This window comes from Dipodomys spectabilis, unplaced genomic scaffold (genome assembly GCF_019054845.1).
Source record: "Dipodomys spectabilis isolate Male_0828 unplaced genomic scaffold, ASM1905484v1 ptg000006l, whole genome shotgun sequence".
Classification (NCBI taxonomy): domain Eukaryota; kingdom Metazoa; phylum Chordata; class Mammalia; order Rodentia; family Heteromyidae; genus Dipodomys; species Dipodomys spectabilis.
The window spans coordinates 10,150,475-10,175,312 of record NW_024870683.1 but is presented as its reverse complement, the minus strand read 5'-3'; the positions used below and the strand labels follow the sequence as shown (position 1 = coordinate 10,175,312).

The window sequence follows — 24,838 nt, the reverse complement described above, 5'->3', positions numbered from 1 at the left end:
AAAAGAAAAGAAAAATGTGCTCTAGGTCACAGAAACTGGCAGTTGCAGAAGAATGTAAATATAGGCAGTTTGTTGCATGCTAGTTAATCACCACAGCCCTTTGAGAGAACTCAGAAGGTAGAAGGAGCACTGACAGAGAAGTAACAGAGAAGGAACACTGGCAGACTTGGCATACAGATCTGCAATCTCATCATCAGAGGTGTTCACATACTGAAAGAACGTCCTGGTGAGAGAAGGAAGTGCTTGTCCCTGGAGGTGCATAAACAGAAATCAGCCACAGCTTTTAAGGGACTACCCAGATGTCATGAATGGGGAAAGCTTGGGCTCTACGACCTGTAAGGCCTCTGGGGCCTGAGTCTTATGAGTCTATGAATAGCTTGCTTAAATGGCACAAAACATCAGGAGAATGACCTTGACAGTCGGTGAAAGGCAATAAGAATCCCCTAGGGAGAGATGGGTGGCTCGACTGTCAGCACTGGCAATGGCAGAGTCTTGGCCACAGGCCAGGGCAAAGGTGGATAGGGAAAAAGTCTGGACTCCCATCTGATTTGCGGGAGAAATGAACAAACCACTTGAGAATAAATATAATCTCATTATTAAAAGTAAAATGGTTATGCAGCAGATGGGGTAAAATGAAAGAGCACCTTTACACCACTTTCTCCCAATCTTACCTTCTTCCATTGACGTGCCTACTGTGGCCAAGGGCTGCGTTTCTGTGCGGCTTCAGGCACTTCAGTATATAGAAACAAGGCTATGTTTTGTCTTGTTGCACTTTTCTGTCTTTAAATTGATTCATACTATGCTTACAAATCTGTAACTTGCTTATTCCATTCAGTATTTTATGAAGATCTTTCCATGTCTATGGAAAGTCACTTCATTGCTTTTTTTCTTTTTTCCCCTTCCTTCCTTCCTTCCTTCCTTCCTTCCTTCCTTCCTTCCTTCCTTCCTTCCTTCCTTCCTTCCTTCCTTCCTTCCTTCCTTCTTTTTTCCCTCCATCCCTCCTTCCCTCCCTCCCTTTCTTTCTTTTCTGCCAGTACAGGGGTTTGGACTCAGGACCTGTGCTTACATGCTTTCTTGCTCTCATCTCAATTCCACTCTGGCTTTTTGCTAGTTGTTTTGGAGATGAAGTCGTACAGACTTTTCTGTTGGGCTGGCTTCAAATTGTGATCCTCTGGATCTCAGTCTCCTGAGTAGTTAGGATTGCAGGCATGTGCTATGAGCACCTGTTTTCACTTTTTATGCCAGTACTGGGCCTTAAACTCAGTCTTGGCTTTTTTGATCAAGATTGGTGCACTGGTGACCTCCAGGTTTGGCTTTTTGTTGGTTAAGTGGAAGATAAGAATCTCATTAACTTTTCTGCTCAGACTGGATTTAAACCTCAATCCTGAGAGCTTAATCTCCTGAGTAGCTAGAATTACAGGCATAAGCCATCAAGGCCTGGCTTTTTTTGCTTTAGAGCATACCTTAGTAGTTTAAGTGGGCTTCACTGTGTTAATTCCATAGATGTATGCAGAGTACTTTTTTGTTGTCTTGTGCTTCTTTTTTTGGCTGTTGTTTGTGAAGCTTGAACTCTGGGCCTGGGTGCTGTCCCTATGCTCTTCAGTTCAAAGCTAGTGCTCTACCACTTGAGCCACAGTGCCACTTCTGGTTTCCTGGTGGTTAACTGGAGACACGATTCTCACAGACTTTCCTGCCTGGGCTGGCTTTGAACCGCGATCCTCAGATCTCAGCCTCCTGAGTTGTTAGGATTACAGGTGTGAGCACTGGGCCCTGGCTATACAGCATACTTTGAGTAAGCTCACCACCACTTTGTTGCTTATTACTGTGTCTATGGGATTATCTGATGTAGCTGGATTTTAGGTTGCTCCAAGTCTCCTTAACAACAGATGCAGCAGGGGAGGGAGAAAGAGAAGAAAGGAGGGAACATCCCATAGTTTGGCAAAAGGGAACTTTGAGAGGAGGGCATAGTTTGTATTAAAATTGTTATTGCTGCCAGGTGCTGGTGGCTCACACCTGTGATCCTAGCTACTTAGGAGGTAGAGATCTGATTATCACAATTCAAAGCTAGCCTGTCTCTAATAAACTAGTAAGAAAAAGCTGGAAATGACACTGTGGTTCAAGTGGTAGAGTGCTGGCCTTGAGCAAAGAAGCTCAAGGACAGGCCCTGAGTTCTAGCCCCAGGACTAAAATAGTTATTGTCATGCTGAAAGTTGGCATATCCTTCTGCAGTGTGTGAAAGTTGGTGTCCTTACACTGCCATGACCAGGGGTAATGTGATCAATGCTTCAGCTATTAGGAGCTGTGCCATGGAGAAGTTGGCGCTGAGACCTCATTCTGGGCCATGGGCATGGAGAAATTCACTTTGTATATGTGATAGGCCTGATCTGGCTATGGCTTTGTGATTCCCATGATATGAATCACTGGTAACGTTTGAAAATACAACAGACAAGTCTTGTCCAACACCAGAGTCTTGAACCTTGGTCAGAATCATCTCTGAGTCGCCAAACTACTCAGCTGACACACCCTCGGGAGGGAGGTCCCCTCCCTGAGGTACCTGCTCCATCTTTGGGTAGTTTTTCTGGACAAACTGCTGTGACACAAAATAATATAGATGATTCTTACTACAATGACTTACAAAGATGTCTGCAAAGTTATTTGATATTCCTCCTGAAGGGAGGTAGAGTTTAATTCCTCTCCCCCTGAGTATGAGGGACTCACTTCTAACAAACAAGATGGCAGAAAGGCCTTTGTGTAAGTCTTTTCTTTGTCTGCCTTGGATTGGCTTATTCTGGAAGAAGTTAGGCATTCAAGCTGCCCCTAGATTCCTGAGCTAATACATGTTTACTGTTTTTTTTTTTTTTTGTCTTTTGAATACTTTTCTTTTCTGGTCAGTCATGGGGCCTGAACTCTGGGCCTGGGTGCTGTCCCTCAGCTCTTCAGCTGAAGGCTAGCACTCTACCACTTGAGCATCAGCCCCACTTCCGGATTTTTCTGCTTATGTGGTGCTGAGGAATCGAACTCAGGGCCTCATGCATGCAAGCACTCTACCACTGAGCCACCTTCCCAGCCCCTACTTTTCTTTTTTTAAAGAGAAAATTGTGAAAATACTGTACAGAAGAGTTACAATTACATGAGCAAGCTAATGAGTACATTTCTTATCAAGCATTGTTGCCTCTCCTTTGTTTTTTCCCCTACTATCCCTACTGTTGTTTTAAACCAAGATTCCAAGGCATAAATTTTGGGACAATTTGTTACACAGGTATAGATAATGCATACACAGGCAATATTGAGTTTTTTTGTTTTTTTTTTTTTTTTGGGTCCGGTTGTGGGGCCTGAACTCTGGGCCTGGGTGCTGTCCCTCAGCAATTCAGCTCAAGGCTAGCACTCTACCACTTGAGCCACAACACCACTTTCGGCTTTTTTCATTTTGCTTATGTGGTGCTGAAGAATTGAACCCAGGGCCTCAGGCATGCAAGGCAAGCGCTCTATCACTGAGCCATCTTCCCAGCCCAATATTGAGTTTTTTATTTTTTAAAAAGCTAGATACAAATTATCTGATCTGGAAAACAAAGAAAACGCAATCTAGTTTCTTTTGCTTCTCTCCACAATATTAAACACTGTCAAATATGGGAAGGGAATGTTGGAAATCTGGGGAATATTTCCCAGATAGTGTGCATATCTCCATTTAGGGAGAGGTAATTGTGTTTTCAGGCCTTGTCTGTTTTGGAGGGCAAGACTCTCTCGGGGCCTTGAGAGTCCCTGGGGTAGGATCTGCGGGCGGGTAGTTCTGAGGGGAGGTAGGAGGGTACAGAAGCACCATTTTAGATGCGGATGACTTGGGTTGGGGGCCTACAGGCACCCCTCTAGAGTGTCTATTCCTTCAGGCTGACTGGTCTTTCCTCTTTATAAATGCAACTCTCTATAAACCCAACTCTGCCACTGACCTGAAACCTCAGGCAAGTCTCATTCCTTCTTGAGTCTCAGTTTCCCTACCCGTAAGAGGAGAACTGGATGAGATATTTACCCAACCTTCAGCCCCCACTCAGGGCCTCCTCCACCCCTTCCCCTCACCCATTATTTCCCAGAGATAAGGACTCTGAGGGGTTGAATAAATAAACAGCCTCACCATCCCAGTTCTGAGCTGCTGCTGAGCTAGCCTGCCAGGCTCCATGTCACCCTGGGTACAGCTCCCCAAGTCCCTTTTCTTGGCCGTATAAGGAGAAAGGAGGACAGAGTTTCACTGACACAGGTTACATGCACAGAGATTGAAGCAAAAGCTCTGGCCGCCAGAAACCTTGGTGACTAACCAAGAACGAGGAGTAAATCAAGTTCCACTCGCCACCTTTGCTTGGTCCCAGCCCAACTCCTCCTCCAGTGCTGGGGCACTGAGGGGAGGCAGCTGTGCTGGGTCTCAGGAGACACCGTGACAGGTCCAGGGGCTTCCTGAGCCTGGGTCCGGAAGTGCATCCCCGATGCTTGCCTCGATCTTCTCAGCCCCTTTCTCCACCAGGAGCTAAGGACTTTGATAGGAATACCCTCCACATGTCCCCCTCCATCTGCTGCCTCCTGTTGGCCTCCTGGTCTCCATGTCTGTGTCCCTACATGTCCTTGTCCCTACATCTTATCTTTTCCTATTCAGCCAGAAGCCATTTTCCAAAAGCACAGCCCACAGCCTTAACCTACCCCATTCAAGGTTCTTTCTCTCTCAACGCCTATCTGGCTTTCCTCCAGGGGTACCCCAAGTCTGGAGTATGCTTCCTTCTTTCTTACCGTTTCCTGCATCGTGTGGTGCCTGGTTTATGCTTCACTATCTTTGATACTGCCCAGCCGGTAGGTCACCCAGACTCTACCTCCTTCCCCTGTTGCCCTGATCCCTGCTCCTGAGCAGGGCTGCTCCCTCCAGCGGACCTTGTGGCTCACTATGACTTGCAGAGCACCCAGTGCAGGCCATGTCTTCACCTGTCTCCCTTCCTATGCAGCATGGGGGTCCTGAAAGGAACAGCTACAGCCTTGTTCACATACAGAGTCCAGCACAGATAGGGAAAGGGACAGGTGAGAAACCACAAGGATCCAACTCAGGGCTATCCCAGAGCTTTGAGAATCACACAGACGTGGGTTTGAATGTGCCTGTGTCTCCTGCAGACACTGTGACCTTGGGTAGATTGTATAGTCTACTTGACACAATTTTATATACATTATAGAGGCATTGTGAGTATTAAATAAGACAATGCAAAGTACCCAGTGTGGACTCTGGCTTGTGGCACTGGCTCATGAACTCTTAGGATAACGTGTGAGTCCCTGTGTACTCATCCTAAGATGCCAACTTCAGTTTACCTCTGTTCTCTCCTTCCATTCCTATTTCCTTCTCCCTCTTTCCCCCTCCTTGCCCCTCTCTCTTTTGTGCTGGTCCTGGGGCTTGAACTCAGGGCTTGGGTGTTGTTTCTGTGCTTCTTTTGCTCAAGGTTAGCTAGCTAGCACTTGAGCCATAGCACCTCTCCTGGCTTTTTCTCAGTAGTTTATTAGAGATAAGAGTCTCACAGACTTTCCTGCCTGGGCTGGAGACTTTCCTGCCTCCTGAGTTACTAGGATTACAAGAATGATCCGCCAGAGGTACCCTCTGTAATCTCTTAAGTGCCCTGTTAGGTAGTCTGTCAGTTTAATGCTTCTGTTTCCATCTTAGGAATAAAGATTCTTTTTTTTTCCTTTTATGTTAGTACTGGGATTTGAACTTAGGGCCTAGAAATCCCCTGAGCTTTTTTGCTCAAGTCTGGTGCTCTACCACTTGAACTATACCTCTACTTCTGGCTTTTTGGTGGTTAATTGGAGATAAGAATCTCACACTTTTCTTCCCAGGCTGGCTTTGACAATGATCTTCAGATCTCAGCCTCCTGAGTAGTGAGGATTACAGGTGTGAGCCACTGGTGCTCAAAAGCAAAAAAAGATTCTTACTATCCACATTTTTATAAGTGGAAAAACTGAGGCTCACAGAAGTAAATATTCTTGCACCAAGGTGTTCGGCCACAGTAAGGTCAATGCTGGAATAGCACTGGCTCTGGCTTGGGCTCTGGGGGAAATGTAGTAATAGGCAAGGCTATGAGCTTGCTGCCAGCACCCTCTCAATGACTGGAGGCCGGGATCCTGTAATCTTTGGGAGTCAGGTTTCAGCTGACTCTAGGTAGACCCACCAAGCCAGAAGTCACAGGCCCCAGGGCCTGGTTAGGGGCTGCTGCTAAGTGTGCTACATGCTGTGTTCCCTCTGTGATGCCCCTCTAGCTTGCAGGAGAGCAGAATCAGCAACAGAAGGGGAGGGAGGTGTTCCACAGAAAGGGCCTGGCAGGTAGAGTTGGGAGTGACCATTCAAGAGATACAGAGTCTCATGCAGTGAGTTCACATGACATGATGCCTCTGGCTCATGTGGTCTCTTTCAATGAATGTCTGAGGCATTCCAGCTTGGAGAGTGAGTTGAGGGTTGCATGTTCATTGTTCCCTGATCAATATACACAACCATCCAGGGCAAGCAAGTTCCCCACACAGGGCCAGATACCTGGCTGGGCACTGGGATATGGAGGTGATGCCAATACAGCACTAGCTTCTGAGAAGCTCACAGGAAAGGCCAGGGACTAGGAAACCACAGAGGAGGGAACACATAGCTCTCTCTTTCAAAGGCTTGGCAGGGCTATGAGGTGGATAGAGAAGGCAGTGGTCCATCGGCTCTCAAGCAAACACAAAGGCCTGATTTCCAGTTTCCACAGTGTTAGCACTCCTACCTATCAGGGCAATTTCAAGGTGCTAACGTGCCACATGCTGACACTGAGGTTGAGCTGGGAAGATGAGATATTGCCCTTCAAGCTGATCCCAGCTGCTCCAGAGCACCAGCCTTCCCCAACAGGACAGTCTCTCCAGGGGACAGAAGGACAGGACATAGAGGACATTCCAGGAGGCAGACAGCATGAGGAAGGGAGGGTGGGAGTAAGTTGAAGAGTTTTCAAAGGGCTGTGACTGGAAAGGTAGCCCCAAACAGCTGGAGGTTGGTGATTTTGTACTTGACCTAGATAGAGGTCCCAGGGGTCATGTGATTTGTCACACTGTACATTTATGATTTACTTACTTTTCTCTTTGTCATATTTTTACAATGAGAAGGTTTAAAAGCATTTAGGTAGATCCATTGTGTATAATTTTGTAATACTTCCTTCCAGTTATTTTATCTTTGCACACATGTACACACCATTCAGCCAAAATTTTCATGTAGGGAAAAAGTCTTTAGTTTTCATTTTCATGTTGGAAGTCACATGCAGCAGTGGAAGGAGTATGAGCTTTGGAGCCAAAGAAACCTGGATCCAAATCCTACTTCCTAAATGCTGACTCTGGGACTCTGAAAAAGAATTTAGCCTATTAGGCTGTTTTCTCTTCTGCAGATGGAGACTGATCATACCTGTATCCTGCTGGGTTTCTATGGAGACCAGTAATGATGGAAGCAAGATGTATTGCATAGAGCTTGGTCCACAGAAGACCCTCATCCACATAACACACAAGGTATTGTTACACACAGCTCTTGCTAGTGACATCCTCTTAGAAAGTAGGGACTTAAAGAATTTCCAGGGGCTGGAAAGGTGGCTCAGTGGTTGAGTGCTTGCATTGCATGCATGAGGCCCTAAGTTTGATTCCTCAGTACCACATAAACAGAAAAAGCCAGAAGTGGTGCTGTGGCTCCAGTGGTAGAGCACTAGCCTTGAGCTGAAGAGAGCTGAGGGACAGTGCCCAGGCCCAGAGTTCAGGCCCCACGACAGACAAAAATTTAAAAAAAGAATTTCCAAAGCGAAATTAGAAACAGAAATAAGAAACAACTAAAATTTTCCCATAGAGAAACATCAAAAGTAAGAAGACTCAAAAGCCTCATGGAATACATTGATTGAAGAAAATGGAGGTATTTGGCCTGGGAAAGAAGGGTCTAGTAGTCTGTGAGATCTCTGCATCAGATGTTCTGGGGCAGCAGAGAACAGAGCCAAATCAACATGCAGAACTTACAAAGCTCATTTGTTCTGGGTCTAAAATATGAGATTCTCAAAGCCCAAGAGTAAAGAAGTGATGTTGGATGTTGAAAGGGGTGACACTCATCAAGATGCACTGTATTCATAAACTGCTTTGTTAAATGGCAACTATTTTGTACAATTACTTAAAGATAATAAAAAGTGTATTTTTTAAAGAAGTGATGTTGGTAAGGGGTGAGCTCCCTACTCCCCCAGGGACACAAGCAGATAGAGCATGCAGTGGGCATGAAGAAGGAAAGTAGCATAATGGAGGGTGTGGGCAGGATAACTATTTAAGTCCCTCACTTCTGTAGTTATTGTCATCTGCTGTCAAGCAGCATGCCAGCAAGTACAGTAAGGTGAGTGGCACACAGTAAAGGACATTCGATGACCCTTGCCCATCTTACCTGGTTATCGATTTTCAGTTCCACGAGAGAAGTGTTGTGTGGCAAAGCTTCCACCAGGCGCAGGATCCCAGCTCCAGAAATGAAGTTGGATTCTACGTTTAGTGTCTTCAACACTTTGTTCACTTTGAGCATGTCAGCAAGGGCCTTGGCCACAGAAGAAAAGCAGGGGGCACACATGAGTCACTCTGGGCAAGGCAGAAGCTCCCCTTGAGTGGATCCACAAATACCAAGCGAAACAGACACGATGGTCTCCAGAACTTCCTTTCCAAGCAGTGCTTTCCCTCCAATCTGCCATTCACCACCTGCTGCTCCTCCCCTGTCCTGCCTAAGACTACCTCATTTTTTTTTTTTTTTTTTTTTGGCCAGTCCTGAACTCAGGGCCTGGACACTGTCCCTGAGCTTCTTTTGCTCAAAGCTAGCACTCATGGGCCACAGCACCACTTCTGGCTTTTTCTGTTTATGTGGTACTGAGGAATCAAACCCAGGGCTTCACGCATACTAGGCAAGCACTCTACCACTAAGCCACATTCCCAGCCAAGTCTGCCTCATTCTGTTCCATTCATCATATGACTCACAGTTCCCTGCACATGCTCAGTGCTTTTCTACCCAGTTACCTTTGCCTACTCCATCAGTACCATCTGGAATTTGGCCAAACTTTTCCTTCAGTTGGCCAAACCCTGGCCATCCCTTCAAGGCCCTTTGTAATGTCCCTTTCTCGAAGAGCTTTTGATGACATCCCTACTAGCTGTAATCAGCCCTCTTGAACTTCACAGAATTTATCCCAGAGCTCCCTTGAGGAACTTCTACTCCTTGGTTTACTGTTGTTTTTATGCTAATGTGGGCCCGTTAGACTATCTTTGGTGGGCTGGAAAAGCCCCCTTAACATCCATGTTGCCCATAGTGCTCATAGAGAAGGTTTTTAGGCAATGTATAGTGGAGTTTCTACCTTCTCTGTGTTCAACTTGTCTCTTCTAATGTTGCTGTTTCCTTTCCCAGAGAACCAGAGAGCAGGGCTGGAAAACCACCCCACTCAGAAAGTGACCAGAGCCAGTTCTGGGAGCAGAGCTCAGATGGCCCTTAGCACGTTTCAGAGGGCTGCAGCCAGGGGGTGTAGATGACAATCAGAGCCTCTGAAGAGAATGAGGTAATTAGCAGTTGGGGAAAGTGACGCATCATGGGGAAAGATGACACCAGCCACTGAGGGGACAGGGGTATTGTGATCAGTGGGTCTGGCTGTCTGAAGGGACACCAGGAATGGCTGCCCTGTAGTACTGACCCTGCTAGCTAAAACCATGAGAGAGGCTTAGTCCCCTGTCAGACTCTCATTCTGAATTGTATCTTCCTGGACGGTCCTTTTCCTGAGAGTCCTGAGACAGTGTGTTCACCATTCCTGTGACCATGCCTGTCTTCTGAGCAAGTTGGCTCTTCCTGAGGGGATCTGATTCTGACCTCTCTGGGTCTCCACAAGACCACTTGGCCTTCCACTAATGCACTTTAACAGCCAGTGGGCCCATGTCCCCAGCAGCTAGCCTGCTTATGCTGGAGGTTGAGTGGGTCCTGGATGCCCTGCCTTGCCACATGTTAACTTCTGGTGTACTAGATCACATGGAGGACTAAGGGTATAGGAGATGAGCCAGGCAAGGCAGTGAAAGGCACTTTCAAGGCACTGGCAGCCTGATGTAGCAACTGACCTAAAGGTGTTTCAGCACTGAACAATAGGTACTCAAGTGCAAATACACTGTCAGTCTAGCACAGAGTCTGTGGCCAAAAAACATTGGTGGCATTGAGCTGAGTGGATATGCCTGGTTTCTGGTCCATGACTTAGTAATGTTGGAATCATATAGTGTTGCCAGCTATGTTGCCATGGGTGAATGGGGACCCACTGACGTCAGATAGCCTCAACCTAGAAGTTTCCTTTGGCAGCTGTGAAAGACTCAGCTGTTTTTCTCATTTCAATAATATTGAAGAAAGGGACCCTACTTGTTTTAAAAATCAGAAAAGAACTGGCTTCTACTAAATGGCTGATTACCACCTCTGGGAAGCAAATTCCTGCTACTAGTGGTGTAGTCACTATCTGTGTGGCTATGCTTTAGTGGTCCGCTCAGCCAAATGGATGTGCATGCTTGGGAATGCACTGGCCACAGTTGGAGTCTCAGAAACCAATTCAGTGCCAATCATAGAGAAACTCAAGAAGTGTGTATTGAATATTTTTTTAAAGAAGAATACATAGTGCCTTTACAAAAAGTACAATTTGATATGGTTAGTGATATTTTTTAAGACATGGACAAAAGTAAGCAAAATGTTCATTGGAACCTCCTGATGCACACAGTGATTTTATCTTTTTTTATTTTTATTTTTATTTTTACTGGGGCTTGAACTCAGGGCCTGGGTACTGTCCCTGAGCTTTATTTAGTCAAGGCTAGTGCTCTACCACTTGAGCCACAGGGCCGCTTTCACACAGTGATTTTAGAAATGGAGAAACCGAGGCCCAGAGGACAGGGCCTTGTCTAAGTATGATGTGCTGGGCTTTACAATCTAAGGGAGATGTTACGATCAGAGTGGTTTCATTAGATCCTAAGTCTGTCAGTCGAGCACTTGCTGGGTGACTTTGGACAAAGCAAGTTGGCTGGCCTTTCTAAATTCTAGTTCTCCTCTCCATATGTAAAGGGTGGAGGTCCATGCTTCTGATCAGGGTCAGTGTAAGACTTAGCTGGACTGTTGAGAGGGTGACAGTGTCCTGTTCACATCCCCCTTTTTTTTCCTAGCCCTGTCTCTTCAGTCTATCACACAGAAATTTTCAGTAGTGGAACATTGCTAGTCCTGAGGCCGAAAGTATAGCCCTTCTGTTGCCCTGGTATCAACACAGAAGAGTAGCAGTACTTACAAATGCCACAGGGTCATTGCTCCGGGTCCCAACAATGCTGAACTTTTTCACATAGGAGTTTTCTTTCAGAGCTTCTGCATATGCTTTGAGGGTGGGTATGGGGATATTCTGCAGAAAGAAAGAATGGAGAGTGACTAGCAGCCCAGCCTGGGGCAGAGGAGAGGCAGGATCTCTTTTCCATACTTAGCCTGACTCCTCTCCACATCTGGGCACAAGGTTGAATGAGGTGATCACTGAGACTTAAGAAGAAACTTCTGATACACACATCTCCCCTGAAACTTTGAGATAAGACCCACAACTCTCTTCTATGCATGGAGTTTTGAGGAGTATTTTTCAAAGGGCTCAGGACGAGGGGAGGAGCGGGGCTGAGCTCCCTACCCACCAGTGACCAGTGGTGTGTCTGACCCCACTCACTCTGTGACTCTCTTTCTTTTTGAGAACAGAAGTAGGGGCTGCACTAAACACTCTCTAAGAGGCATTTGCCCTCAGATGGTCTCAATACTAGTGGCACATCAATTGCTTCTGACAACTTGCAAATGTGGATTCTTAGGCCTATTCCAGACCATCACAGTCAGAATCTCAGGGGTGGCCCTGGGCATTGACTGAGGGTTTTTTTTGTTTGCTTTTTGGTTGTTGGTGTTTTAATCTCTTCAGGTAAAAAGTATCACTGATCTGGTTCAACTACCTCAAGGTACAGCATATGCTGTACCTTATGGAGGCTTAGAAGGATCACTGAGACCTCATGGTGAGGTCCTACTACCCTCCTGTCTCAGGTGGTATTCACTGCCAGAATCTACAATTCTGAACTGCGCCACTGTCTCCCTTGGTACTCAGCAGACAACTGAGGCGCCAGGCAAGAGCCTGGCTGTGCTTTTTGCCAAGCTCTCATTTCAGGGTGTCACTTAAGCTCCCATGGGAACAGAGCAGGGGAGCCAGGAGGAGGAGAACACTAGGGTACAGGTTCCAATCAGATTGTGCTCAGGGCTGGCAGCCGCTGAAAGGAAAGTGAAGCAGAAAGGAAAGAGGAGCAGGAACAGGGGCTCACTTCTTGTCTTACACCCCCCCCCCCTCCCTGAACTAATCCCATTGGCCTTGGGCCTGAGCAGGTGGAAGGCAGCTGTGCCCGCTTCTGCATTCTTCCCACAGCCTGTCCAGGGTGGGACTGCCATCCACCTGTCCCTACCCTGCCCTGATAGTCACTCAGGAAATGCCCACAGAGATATGGCAGGAAGCTCAGGCGTTTCTTTGGGCACTTAGGTCAACAGCTCCTTTGTATGGCTGTAAAATGAGGTTGCCTATGAAGGTAACCATTCAGCAGTAGCAGTGATGGGTCAAGGATAGGGACGGCCTGGGGTTTGGTGACTCTGTGAGCTTGGTGTGCACTGGACTTTTCCAGCTGTGAGGTCCTGTGCTTCAGTTTTTGTCTGACTCATGATTTTATCCCAGAGAATCTCTGTGTTTTGAATAACATGGCAGGTTTCCAGGTTGACCCAAGATTGGCCTGTGGTGAACATCTGGGACTAATGATTGCCTCAAGAAGAAACCAAGACTGTGTGTAGGATGCACTTGTTCACACGTCCTCCCTCAAATGTTCACCTGTATTCTTCTAATTCAGAAAAACCTGGAGTCCAAACAGGACCCCGTTCCTCTGCACAGCCTGGGATGTTGGCACCAACTTAACCCTCTCCACCTACTCACACACAGGTGCGGTGAAATAAAGAGGCTTTACCCGGATATTATTGAGGTTAACCTCTTCAAGTTCTGGGTCATTGTTCTTTATCCGCTCCAGTGTTTCCTCTACATCTGTTGAATTTGGTTCTTCATCGGGCACAGGCTTGTATTGTGTTGGTTTAATCACACCTAGGGTAAGCAACAAAAGGAAGGTGGCTCACTTTCTCCCAATGCAAGGAAAAGAAACATTGTCAAGGGTTCAGGGCATGAGAAGGTGGGCTACTAGGGGTGATGATGTGCCAATGCAGTTCTGTCGGGAGTCAGGGGTCTGGGTTTGTGAATGCTGCCTTTGACTTCTTATAAGAACTGGGTAAATTACTTCAATGCTCTGAACTGGAGCCCTCACTTATAAAGTGTGCACAATCATTCTATCTATGTTCATTACCTCAGTGGGCTCTGGTGAGAATGAGATGTAGTCTGGGTGGGAGAGAAACACTAGTCATCTTCCAAAAGGGAAGGATAATTACTCTATTGGCATCCTCATTTCTCTATGGGGCCAAAATGTCTGCTTGGAACAATGCAGTAGAGTAATTAAGACAATGCAATAGTGGCTCAGGAAAGGACAAAGTGACTTGTGAGACAGAAGGTAGAAATTGATAATACATACAGGTGGAGGCTCACATTAATGGTGAAAGAATACATTTTGCAAAGAATGGTGTGGGAATAATTGGATATCCATTAAAAAAATGAAAGTTTAATCTCTTCTTAAAGTACACACAAACATGAGCAACTCTAGGTGGATTAGAGGTTGAATATAAACCAAATGTTGGGGCTCACACCTATATCATAGAAGCTGAAATAGAAAAGGCTATGTTTCAGGCCAGCTCAGGCAAAAGTTCACTCCATTTAAAAGAAAGAAAGAAAGGAAGGAAGGAAGGAAGAAAAAAAAAAGAAAGCAAGCAAGAAAGAAAAAAAGAAAGTAAGAAAGAAAGAAAGGAAGAGAGAGAAAAAGAACTAAAAACAATAAAGGGTGAGGTAGAGTATTCCTGTCATTCCAGCTAAGAAGGAGGTATAAATAGGAGGATCACAGATCAGGTCTGAGGAAAAACAAGAGACCCTATTAAAAAAACAAAACAAAACAAAAGATGGGCTGGGAAGGTGGCTCAGTGGTAGAGTGCTTGCCTCACATGCATGAGGCCCTGGGTTCAATTCCTTAGCACCACATAAACAGAAAACGCTGGAAGTGGTGCTGTGGCTCAAGTAGTAGAGCACTAGCCTTGAGCTGAAGAGCTGAGGGACAGCACCCAGGCCGAGTTCAAGCCCCACGACCCACCAAAAAAAAAAAAAAAAGAAAAAGGGCAAGATGCATGGCTCAAGCAGTAAAGAGGACCTACATAGCAAGAGTGAAGCCTAGTACGGCAAATAGTAAATAATTAAACAAACAAACAAGAAGTTGGATATAAGGAGTAAATGTCTAAAACCTTTGGAGGGAAATAGGATTTTAAGATAAATAAGGCCTTTGTAAACAAGCCATAAAATCCCAGGAGACTGAAAGGAAAACATGGCTACATTTGGCTACATAAAACTTTAGAACATCTGCAGTGAACAGAATATCAAGAGAACAGAGAAAGCCAGAGACAAGGACTAGTCTCTCTTCCAAGGAGCACTCTGTGAACCAGCCTTGGGGCCCAGTGAGGGTGGGGATGCCAGGCAGTGAAGGGCTCGTACGTACTGTTTAGTCCTTCCTTGTTCACGATGGAGCTGCTTCCCAAGGCTTGGTAGTACTGCTGGTTGCTCATGAGCGTGTGCATACCCAGGATAGCTGTGGGAACAAAGAAAGGAAGGCCTATGACTCCATTCTTGCTGAAGCTGCCTGGGAACACACCTTCCACACCTCAGGAGCTTTGCTGGTAAGAAGCCCTTCCCTGGAAGTGTAGTAATATGGTGCTATTTCTACTCTCACTTCTGTCTATGTTACTTGCAGACCTCCATCCTGCCCACAGATGGTCTCCCTGTGGTCCTACCGGCAAGTCCCATCCAACTTGGCCTAACACAGAGGAAATCTTTTTAGCCAAGGCCTCTTCCTATGCATGCCCTCCCCTCTTCCACCTGTCTGTCCCTAGGGCAGCACCTCAGCTATCTGGCATTCTCTCCTCCAAGCCCATTAGCCCCCCTTCACCCAGATCTCTCTGGGATCTCACCTCCCCTGAGAAGACCTTAGACCTCATTAAGAACTTATCATATCTTGGCTATACAGATAATCCTTGGCTTTACAATGGCTTGATGTGGGGATGTTCCACTTTACAAATGATGTGAAAATGAAACCATACTTTGATTTAATTTTAATCTTTTCCCAAGCTAGCAATATTCTGAAAGGTATTCTGGGCAGAGGCAGTGAATCTGAGTTCCCAGCCAGCCTCACAGTTACAAGGGGAAACATCTGAGACCCTACAGTCCAAGTGGGTTGCAAAGCTACAGTGTTCAGAAGGCCAGAGTATTAAATGATTGTTTGGCTTACAGTATTTTCAACTCCCAATTGTGTTATTAGGACATTACCTCATCCTTGGTGGGAGAGCTTGCATATTGTCATAGCCATGGAATCTCAAGTGTCCTGGCCTCAGTCTTTCCTTCCATTTCCCCACATTCAGCCCAGAATAGCCAGAAAGATCGTTCTGAATATGCCAATACAATCTCATCATTCCTATGTCATTCTTTCATCCATTCATTTGTTTAACATTTACTGAGCACTAGCTCTTGGGGTGCGGGGATGGAGAAAACAAGAATGTCAGGGTCCCTGCCCATGTAGTTGATAATCTGTTGGAGGACAGAAGCACTAAGCAAATGCTCATACTATTAGAAATGTAAGCACAGGTATGACAATGTGTTCTGGAAGGGTATTAAGGAGGGACTTGGGAAGAGAAGGATGACTGAATGTTGCCAGAGGTAAGCAGTGAGGTTGGAGCTTGGGGCAGATAGGAAGAGAGGCAGAGATGAAGCTGGATAATAACAAGGATGGCAAGGGCACCCCATATTCCACACTCCTGAGTGATGCTCTGGATCATCGAAGACACTTTGTCTGCCCACCAGAATCACTTGGGCATCTTTTAAAACTCTTTATGTTGGTGTTTTTTTTTTTTTTTTTTGTCAGTCGTGGGGCTTGAACTTTGGGCCTGGGCACTGACCCTGAGCTCTTCAGCTCAAGGCAAGCACTCTACCATATTTGAGCCACAGCACCACTTCCAGTTTTCTGGTGGTTAATTGGAGATAAGAGTCTCACAGTCTTTCCTACCTGGGCTGGCTTTGAACCAGAATCCTTAGATCTCAGCCTCCTGAATAGCTAGGATTACAGGTGTGAGCCGCTGGTGCCGGCTCTTTTAAAACTCTTGATGCCAAGGCCTGAACTAACAAATTGGTCTTGGGAGGTGAAACTCAGGCATCTGCAATTTCTTTTTCTTTTCTTTTTTGTGTGCTGTTACTGGGACTTAGACTCAGGGCCTCATGCTCTCACTTAACTAAGACTGGCATTCTCCCATTTGAGCTGCCACACCTCTACTTTTGGCTTATTTTTTTTTTTTTCTGGCTAATTGAAAATAAGAGTCTCGAGACATTTTACCGCCCCCCCCCATCTCCCCACCTTTTTTTTTTTTTTGGCCTGGGCTGGTTTCAAATAAAATCCTTAGATTTCTGTCTTGTGAGTAGCTAGGATTACAGGTAGGAGCCACTGGCATCTGGTTGAAACCTGCATTGTTATTATTTGTGTGTGTGTGTGTGAGAGAGAGAGAGAGAGAGAGAGAGAGAGAGAGAGAGAGAGAGAGAGAGAGAAAGAGAGAGAGAGAGAGAGGCTTAAACTCAAGACCTTGGCACTGTCTCTTAGCTTTTTTGCTCAAGGCTGGCACTCTGCTACTTGAGCCACAGCTCCACTTCCAGCTTTTTGGTGGTTAATTAGAGGTAAGAGTTTCACAGATTTTTCTGCCTAGGCTTCAAGTCAGGATCCTCAGATCTCAGCCTCCTTAAAAGCTAGGATTATAGATGTGATTCACTGGTGCCAGTTAGGCACCTGCATTTTTTTTTTTAAAAAAAACTTTTTTGCTGTGATTAAGTGATTACATAAATTTCACAAATTTCATAGTATTCTGAGATAGTGATACTTAAAGTCACAAACACATTTTAACCTTCATGAGGCAAATTATCATTATCGTGGTCTATAAAGTTTGTGAATTCTATAAGCTTTGACAATACAGCTATTTCTTCCACATTGGGTGATACATACATTTCTTTCCTTTTGCTTAGTATTAGCTGTTCCCTCTATCCCTCTCATTCCCTCCCTCCCATCGCTGCCCTTGAGTTGCTTAGTTCATTTTCATCCATGTCCAGTGCAGCTGATGGGCCCCTCTGTTGTATGTTTTCCCCTGTTTCCCTCTGATTCTGTATCTTCCTCCTACTTTTCCTCAGATGTGCATATCTATACCATATATGTGGTCTACAGCATGGGGTCATTTACAACAAGATGAGTGGAGGTCCTTTGTTTTTCTAGTCCTGATTACTTTGTCATATCTCCTTGCAATTTGTATTTAACATCCACATATCAGGTAGACCAGAGGCAACTGCATTTTGTTTTTGTTTTTGTTTTTTGGGTGGTTGTGGGGCTTGAATTCTGGGCCTGGGCGCTGTCCCTGAGCTCTTCAGCTCAAGGTTAGCACTCTACCACTTGAGCCACAGTGCCACTTCCAGTTTTCTGGTGCTTAACTGGAGACCAGAGTCTTATGGACTTTTGTGCCCAGGCTGGCTTTGAATCATGATCCTCAGATCTCAGCCTCCCGAGTAGCTAGGATTACAGGCATGAGCCATCAGAGCCCAGCAGGCACCTGAATTTTGAAAAGCTCCTTTGACTATTTCGATAGCAGACAAGGTTGAGAACCATTGCCTATCACTATATCTTTAATCCCTGTGACACCCAGATTCACACAGGCAAGGCAGGGTCTTTTGAGTGAGATGAGGAGTTTAGACATCTTTTCCTGGGAAGAACCTGGGTGGGAAGTCACTGAAGGCTTGATCAGGGACTGAGATGGGCTGACCCCAGTTCTGACAATGTATGAAGAACTCACTATGCAGGGAGAGGTAAATGTGGGTTCAGGAACTGGAAGGCTTCTGTGGCTGTCTAGAGGGAGTGTGATGATTTCTGAAGACTAAGTCCAAACTCCAGAGTCTGGCTCCTTGGCTCTCCTGAGCTGGTCCTGCCTCAACAGCCTTGCTGTTCACTCACATCCTTCAGCTTTAGTGACACAAACCATTCTTGCGCTTCTTTTGTCTATCTTGAGCCTTCTGCTGGTGATTCTCTACACCCAATAAAACCAGAATTTCAGAGAGACAATGAATAACCATGCCCACCCATTTTCGGAATATACTTAAAATATTTGTCACTGTTTACCTAAAATTCAGATTCAACTAGACATCCTGCATTACGTATACCCACTCTTCCCTCCTTCAAGACTTGGGATAATCCTTTTCCTCCAGGGAGCCTCCATGATGCCTCTCTGTCTCTAGTTCTTCCATCAGCCTGGTATCCTTATTTCACAGAGTACTCCTGGCATCAATACATGCGTACTTCCTCTGTTGGACTTTGGGCTTCCAGAGGTCAGAGAAGAACATTAATATTCCCTGCCCCCCAATATGATAGGTGTTTTCTCAATAGTTGGTGGTGTTTTGTTATTTTTAAATCCTCAGTCATTTCATTAGATAGTTTCCAGTTAGAGAGCCAACATGAGAATTCTTAATGAAGGGTCAGAAGACCCACGTTCCAGTTCTGCATGTCCCCCAGTGTGACTGACCTTGGGCAAGTTCCCTCCCCCTAGGCCTTCTCAATCCAACCAGAGGAAATTTGAGACCCAGTGGTTCTCAATCATGATCCAACATGCAACTCTCTGGAGATATGTTTTTTTTTTTAACTTTCCTTAAATGAAGTTTGAGACAGGGCCTGCTCTGTCCCAGGCTGGTCTTGAACTCGCAATCCTTCTGCTTTAGCCTCCTGAGTGCTGGGATTACAAGTGCGTGCCTTTACGCTCTCTGTTCCTTAGGTGATTGTCATGCTTTGTGGGAGCTGAGAACTATGAGGTGATCTCACAGCCCCGTCTGTTCCTCACACCCCAAGTCTTCTCAGCTAAAATTAGACTTGCCTGGTCATCACTCAGGAGGACTGGTAGGGAGAGAGGCATCTGCAGCTTTTTCAGCTCTCCGGGTTTTAATTTAGGCTGTGTCTGTGTGGGCAGAAGGAGTGGAGGCTGGGGCAGAGCAAGTGAGTCACATTAAGCTCCCCACCACTGCAGCTTCCGGCAGCTCTGGGCTGATGCTGGGCACAGGTATGGAACAGAGTTTGGGAAGATTGTTGGGATATGAAAAATATAACCTGCTATTGGCTGTCTGGTCTCCCTTAGCATATAGGGAGGTGGAAAATGGAAAATGCATTTGCTGCTTAGATGACAGGGCCCTGTGATGGGCTAGCGAGGGGTGCAGAGGCAGCAAAGCTACAAAAGGACCTGGAGCAAGGAGCCCCGGGTTTCAGTTTGAGCCTTGGTACTACTTTTCTGGATGGCCCTACACAAGTCAATCCCCTGTGGGGGACTTTAGTTTACCCAGCTGTAAAATGGAGTGAATTTAAATGCCAGACATTGCTCTTCCCATGGGACTTCACAGTCACTAGCACTCTTCCCGTTTCCATCCTGGCTATGTTTTACAATGAGCATCCAGGGCTAGCACTGACAATCTCCCATTTTCCAGGATTTTTTTTTTTTTTGCCAAAACTTCTTAGCAAGGATTCTCTAAGTTAATATTCTAACCACTAGGTCACTAGCTGTTCTAGGGTTCTAAAACATCTCATCAATCTGAAAATTCTGCAGACTGCTAACATATATTCTAGGAGGTAAATTACGTCAATAGCAGTCAATAGAAGGAATAGGACCATTTGACAGCTCAAAGGAAATCAGGGTTCCCAAAAGGAGGAATGGAGAAGAGGAAGAAGCACACCTGTAATCATAGGTATTCAGGAGGCTGAGCTCAGGAGGATCAAGAAGCAAAGCCAGCCTGGGCAGAAAATTCTATGAGACAATTGTCTCCAATCAACTTGAAAAATACTGGAATAGAGGTGTGGTTCAAGTGGTAGAGCACCAGCTGTGAGAGCCAAAAAGCTGAGCAAGAGCTCAAGACCCTGAAGCTAGCCTTACCTTCCAGTGCTCTACGTACAAATGGTGACTTCTTGTCTGATGGTCAGATAAGTTGATGTTAAGTGAAATGAACCCCAAGATAAGGACTCAAATGGTTTTTCTTTCTTGCTACTGTTTCTAACATATTTATAAGATGATTTCTTTTTTGCTTTGTATGTCCCTCCCCCACTGTATAACCCCTATTTTCACTGTATTTGATGTTGGTATAATTTGGGGAGGGGAAGGGAAAAAACAAATTGTTTAAATAGGGATACAGGTGGACCCATTGCAAAAATGAGATGTACAAGATGTTATGTTGAAAAATGAACTTTACAACTTTGGCGGGGAGCGGGGGAGGAAGGGGGCAGGGATGGTAAGGGGAAACAAAGGAGGAGGCAACAATGCTTGATAAGAAATGTACTCATAACTTTGCTCATGTAATTGTAACCCCTCTGTACGGTATTTTCACAATAAAAAAACTTATTAACAATAAAAACAAAAAACAAACAAAAAAAAAACCAAATGGTGACTTCTTCCTCGCTTGGTTTTGTGCTCCCTATGCTGCCAGGAGTGAGCAGAGGAAGAAAACTTTCCTGACACAGCCTGTTATTTCCTTCTTTGTAGATATTGGCAAGGCTGAATTTAGCACTGGAAAACTTGATTTCTTTCTTTTTCTCTCTCTCCTTTTTAAAAAGTCTAGATCTTCCTCAAAACTCAAAAAAAGAACTATTTTTGAACCCTGAAAAAGAACATTGAGTTCTGCCTCCTCTCTGCCTTGGCAGGGAGCACTCCGTTTGTAATTCCACTCGGACTCAGAGTGATAACTGCACACATCCCCAGCTTTACCAGCTGCCAGTAGCTTGGGCCAGCCCTGAGCAGATGGCCGCAAGGTGTGTTCCTGCATCCCAAGGCCAGGTGGAGAAACTGGCTCCAACTCAGGTCTCGGGTGCCATTTTGGGTACCATGGAACTGTCCCTGGATAGGCCACACCAGACAGAATAGGAAGAGAACAGGTGCCTGATGAGACCACACAGGACTAGGCTGGGCCTGCCTAGAAGCCAGGGCTGCCACAGAAGCTAGGGCTAGCCAACAACTGGGAGAGGGTGGCCAGCAGGTCCCCTATCTGGAAGATGAGTCTCTTATCCTACTCCCTTCCTTATCCTATCCCTCTGGAAGTGTCCTCAAGGGCTGTCAAGACTGCATTCTGATTGTGCACAGGAGGCCCTGAGAATCCCAAGTGTGTATAGATGATTCCCAATGGCCTCTGAGCTACAATCCAAGGCCACATGACACTGTCAGGGTCCAGTGAGCTCTGCTCGGCACCCTGTGAGATACTTTCGATCTTGGTGGTGATGCCTTCCCTGTAAGTGGAGCACATGAGCCAACAGTGACCTACAGACCCTTGGCTTTCTCTCCCTCTTTTCTTCTTCTGATGAGTCATGCATAATACTGCTCCACCCACCTTATCCTTGAGGAAGATTCTGAGCCTGGACTGCCACTGTGGTGGTTCTAAAAATCCCCAGTGCCTTCAGCCACTGGTTCAGAGAAACTTTCCTTCAGTCACCCTGTTCTGCTTTCTGTCACCTGTAGCCACAATACCTGTCATCCTCTGGGACCCTCGATATCTGACCCAACACTGGGAACAGCAGTTCTCTTGGCATAAGATGGGGGCAATAGTAGAACGTGTTTATAGGATTGCTAAGAGTGGATAAATGCAACATGGTCCTGAAAACAGCTCACACAGTACCTGGATCACAGGCATTGCTCAGCAAACTTCCCTTCCCTCCTTCCCCAGAGGCATTGTCACCTTCCAAAGGAAATCAGGGACAGCCAGTCAATACTGGTATGGACCCACAGCCTCCTGCTCCTTCTAGGACATCAAAAGGGTATGGAATTGTGGACAAATCATAACAATTAGCCCGCCAACAAAAACAAAGAGAAATAGTTTCGAGAAAGCAGCACACAGAAACTCGGCACAGCGTGACAGTTCTGTTTTGGCTCAGGACACAGCAGGAGCTGGCCGTTCTGACAGCAGTCATTTGATAATTCCCCCAAGCCAGCAGGCTAATGAGGAGAGTGACGTCAGGCAGAGGATCAGAGGGAGCAAGGCCAGGATAAAAACAGCTCCCCTCAGGGGAGTAAACATGGAGAGAGGACAAGGCATCAGGCCTCCTGATGATAGCACCGACTAACCGGAAGTCATGGGGACCCTCACCAGAAGGTGGGGGTGTACTGTAGGATCTGAGAGGACTCAGGTGGCTCCTGTCAAAATTCATCTCTAACTGGGTACCAGGGTCTCACATACTGTAATCCTAGATACTTAGGAGGGTGAGATCTGGAGGATTATATCTCAAGGCCAGCCTGGGCAGAAAAGTTCACTAGACTCCATCTTCAGTAATGAACCAGTAAAATGCAAGTCTGGAGGTAGGGCTCAAATGGTAGAGCACCAGCCTAGCAAGCATGAAGCTTTGAATTCAAACCCTAGTACTACCAAACCAAACAGATCATCATACACTACCAAGCAACCCAGGTTGTGTCGTGTTCAGTTCTGCTGTGTTCTGATCCTGTTAGGGTGCCGTACTTGCCCTTCTGTGCTACAAAGTGAGAAGCACGTTCTCCTGGCCACCCAGCCTTCTGCTATGTCCTTGTCCTTCCTCATAGTATTTGCCTCTTGAGGGAAGGGCTGTGTGGACTCAAGTATGGAGTTGAAGTCACTGCCCTCCCTCATGGCCCAAATGCAAGGGAGCAGTGTCCCCAACCCCTGCCCCATCTGAACATCATGAGGAGTCGTGCACAACCCTGAGAGGCTTAAAGGCCAGAAGACAGTATAATCGAGTCATATACAGCACCCCCAAGAATCCAAGAGGCCAGCAAACAGGATAACATAGAGCAGCTGCAGCCCCTCTGGCCTCTGGTCTAAGTGTATCAGAGTCTCCTGACTACTCTTGTGTCTCCTTGGCTCTTTAAATAGCTCTACCTATCTCGACTCTGCTTCTGCTTCTCAGATTGTGGTTGACTGCCCATAGTAGGTTTGTCTCATTTCCATGACACTCCCCCCGACTCCCTATCCCAAGGCTCATCCCTTGGCCAGGCCCTGGACCCTAGAGCTCAGGCCCTACCTGACCCATGTTCTGCTATGTAGTAGAAAGCACACTAACTGTACTCAGCTCACCATCTTGAACAGGTACCCCTTGAAGAGCAGATCATCATATACAAACACCTGGGTGGCCCCCTGGGTGGCCTTAAGCATTTCCTCTGTCATTAAAAGCACCAATATCCACCTAGTCACTGGGGTCAAGTGTCTCCGCTTCTCCCTGGACCTCAATCTCAGTGGGTCCCTCCTTTCTTCTCTCCTACCATTGGCTTTTGGCATCTTCCCTACTTCACCAGGCTCCTGCTACCAACCAGGGTGATGGTTAGCAGCCCCCAACTCCACCCACTCACTGAGCTGGAAGCACAACACCAGGGATCGGTGTTGGCCCTCAGTGGGTGGAGGCAGGGGCCTGGAGTATGACTAGACACCAGTAGGGAGAGAAGGGCACAGATGGCCGAGGGTTTTGGATAGCAGAGCCCTCAAAGCCTGCTCAAAGTTTCAAAATCAAGTGTCTCTTTTCCAAGCCATTTGTGAGCCTCCCAAACCAGGTGGCTTGGGCAGGACCTGATGCAAATGTTGGGGAAAGGGTCCACACTGGCTCATCAATAGGGAGGGGTCTCATGGCAACATCAGAAAGATAGGTAGTGTGATGGGCTTGGTTTTGATAATGAATAACATGGAGACACTTTTGGTCTCCTTGTTAGAAGGCATTGGTGTAATGAAATGCAAACTTCCTTGCAGATGGGGGTAGAACCCTCTTGAGAAAGGCAGAAACTCCTAGAATGATCTTACCTGCGATATCACAGAGTTCTGCATCAGAAGCGTTGGCTAAGGCTTCCTCCAGCTCCGGCTCCAGAGTCACACTTTCCAGCACAGGATCCATTGGCTTCTGCTTGGGGACCCAGATCTTGCCTGCAAACACATGGGGTGCCCGTCAAGGTGTGCAGCTATGGTCCGGGTAAATCATGGGAGAGTCCTGTGAGGCCTTGAAGGTTTCTTGTCTGATGACCACCTTCCCCAGGGAATTGGAGTTGGGGGGTCCCAACAACACCCACACAGTTGAGGAGAATGGCTCTACAACTTGGTCAAAGTATACTATTCTAGCAAGAGAACTGGTCATGCCTCTAAACAACCTCTCTGTGGGAAAAACTACAAGAGGAAATATAATAGCATGCCAGGGGCTGAGAGACCTCTGACCATGGGTTCTCATGTGAGGGAGAAACTTGTAAACTTCTAAAAATATAAAAAACACACACTCAGATAAGATTATTAAAAGGCAAATAGGGAGCAAAAATGTATCCTAGCCTTATGGGACCTTATTTTTTTTAAGTGACAAGCTCATAACCCAATGAGGAAGGGAGTGGGGCCTGTGGATGGCTGCCGAGTGTCCACTTGAGGTTGGTGACAGTGTAAGTCAGAGTGAGCAACTCAATTCTATTTGTGAGAAATTCCATGTTATAATTTGTATATATCCCCTAGAGTCTCCATGATGGAAACCTAGTCCCAAAGTCATATGCAAATGGATGTATGGGGCCTGAGGGAGGTGATTAAGATTAGAT

The 24,838-nt window shown here is 46.3% G+C and overlaps 1 protein-coding gene across 2 annotated transcripts in view; it reads right to left on the bottom strand.

Moving 5' to 3' along the window:
• Positions 1–24,838, bottom strand: part of Tmod1 (tropomodulin 1) — a 52,461-nt gene that overhangs the window by 7,576 nt on the left and 20,047 nt on the right. For both annotated transcript variants that reach the window (XM_042695909.1, XM_042695918.1), the window contains 5 exons: positions 24,072–24,191; positions 14,722–14,811; positions 13,048–13,178; positions 11,319–11,426; positions 8,435–8,578 (listed from right to left, as the gene is read on the bottom strand). In XM_042695909.1, the coding sequence (XP_042551843.1) occupies positions 8,435–8,578; positions 11,319–11,426; positions 13,048–13,178; positions 14,722–14,811; positions 24,072–24,191 (593 nt within the window). The remainder of the gene's footprint in view (positions 1–8,434; positions 8,579–11,318; positions 11,427–13,047; positions 13,179–14,721; positions 14,812–24,071; positions 24,192–24,838) is intronic.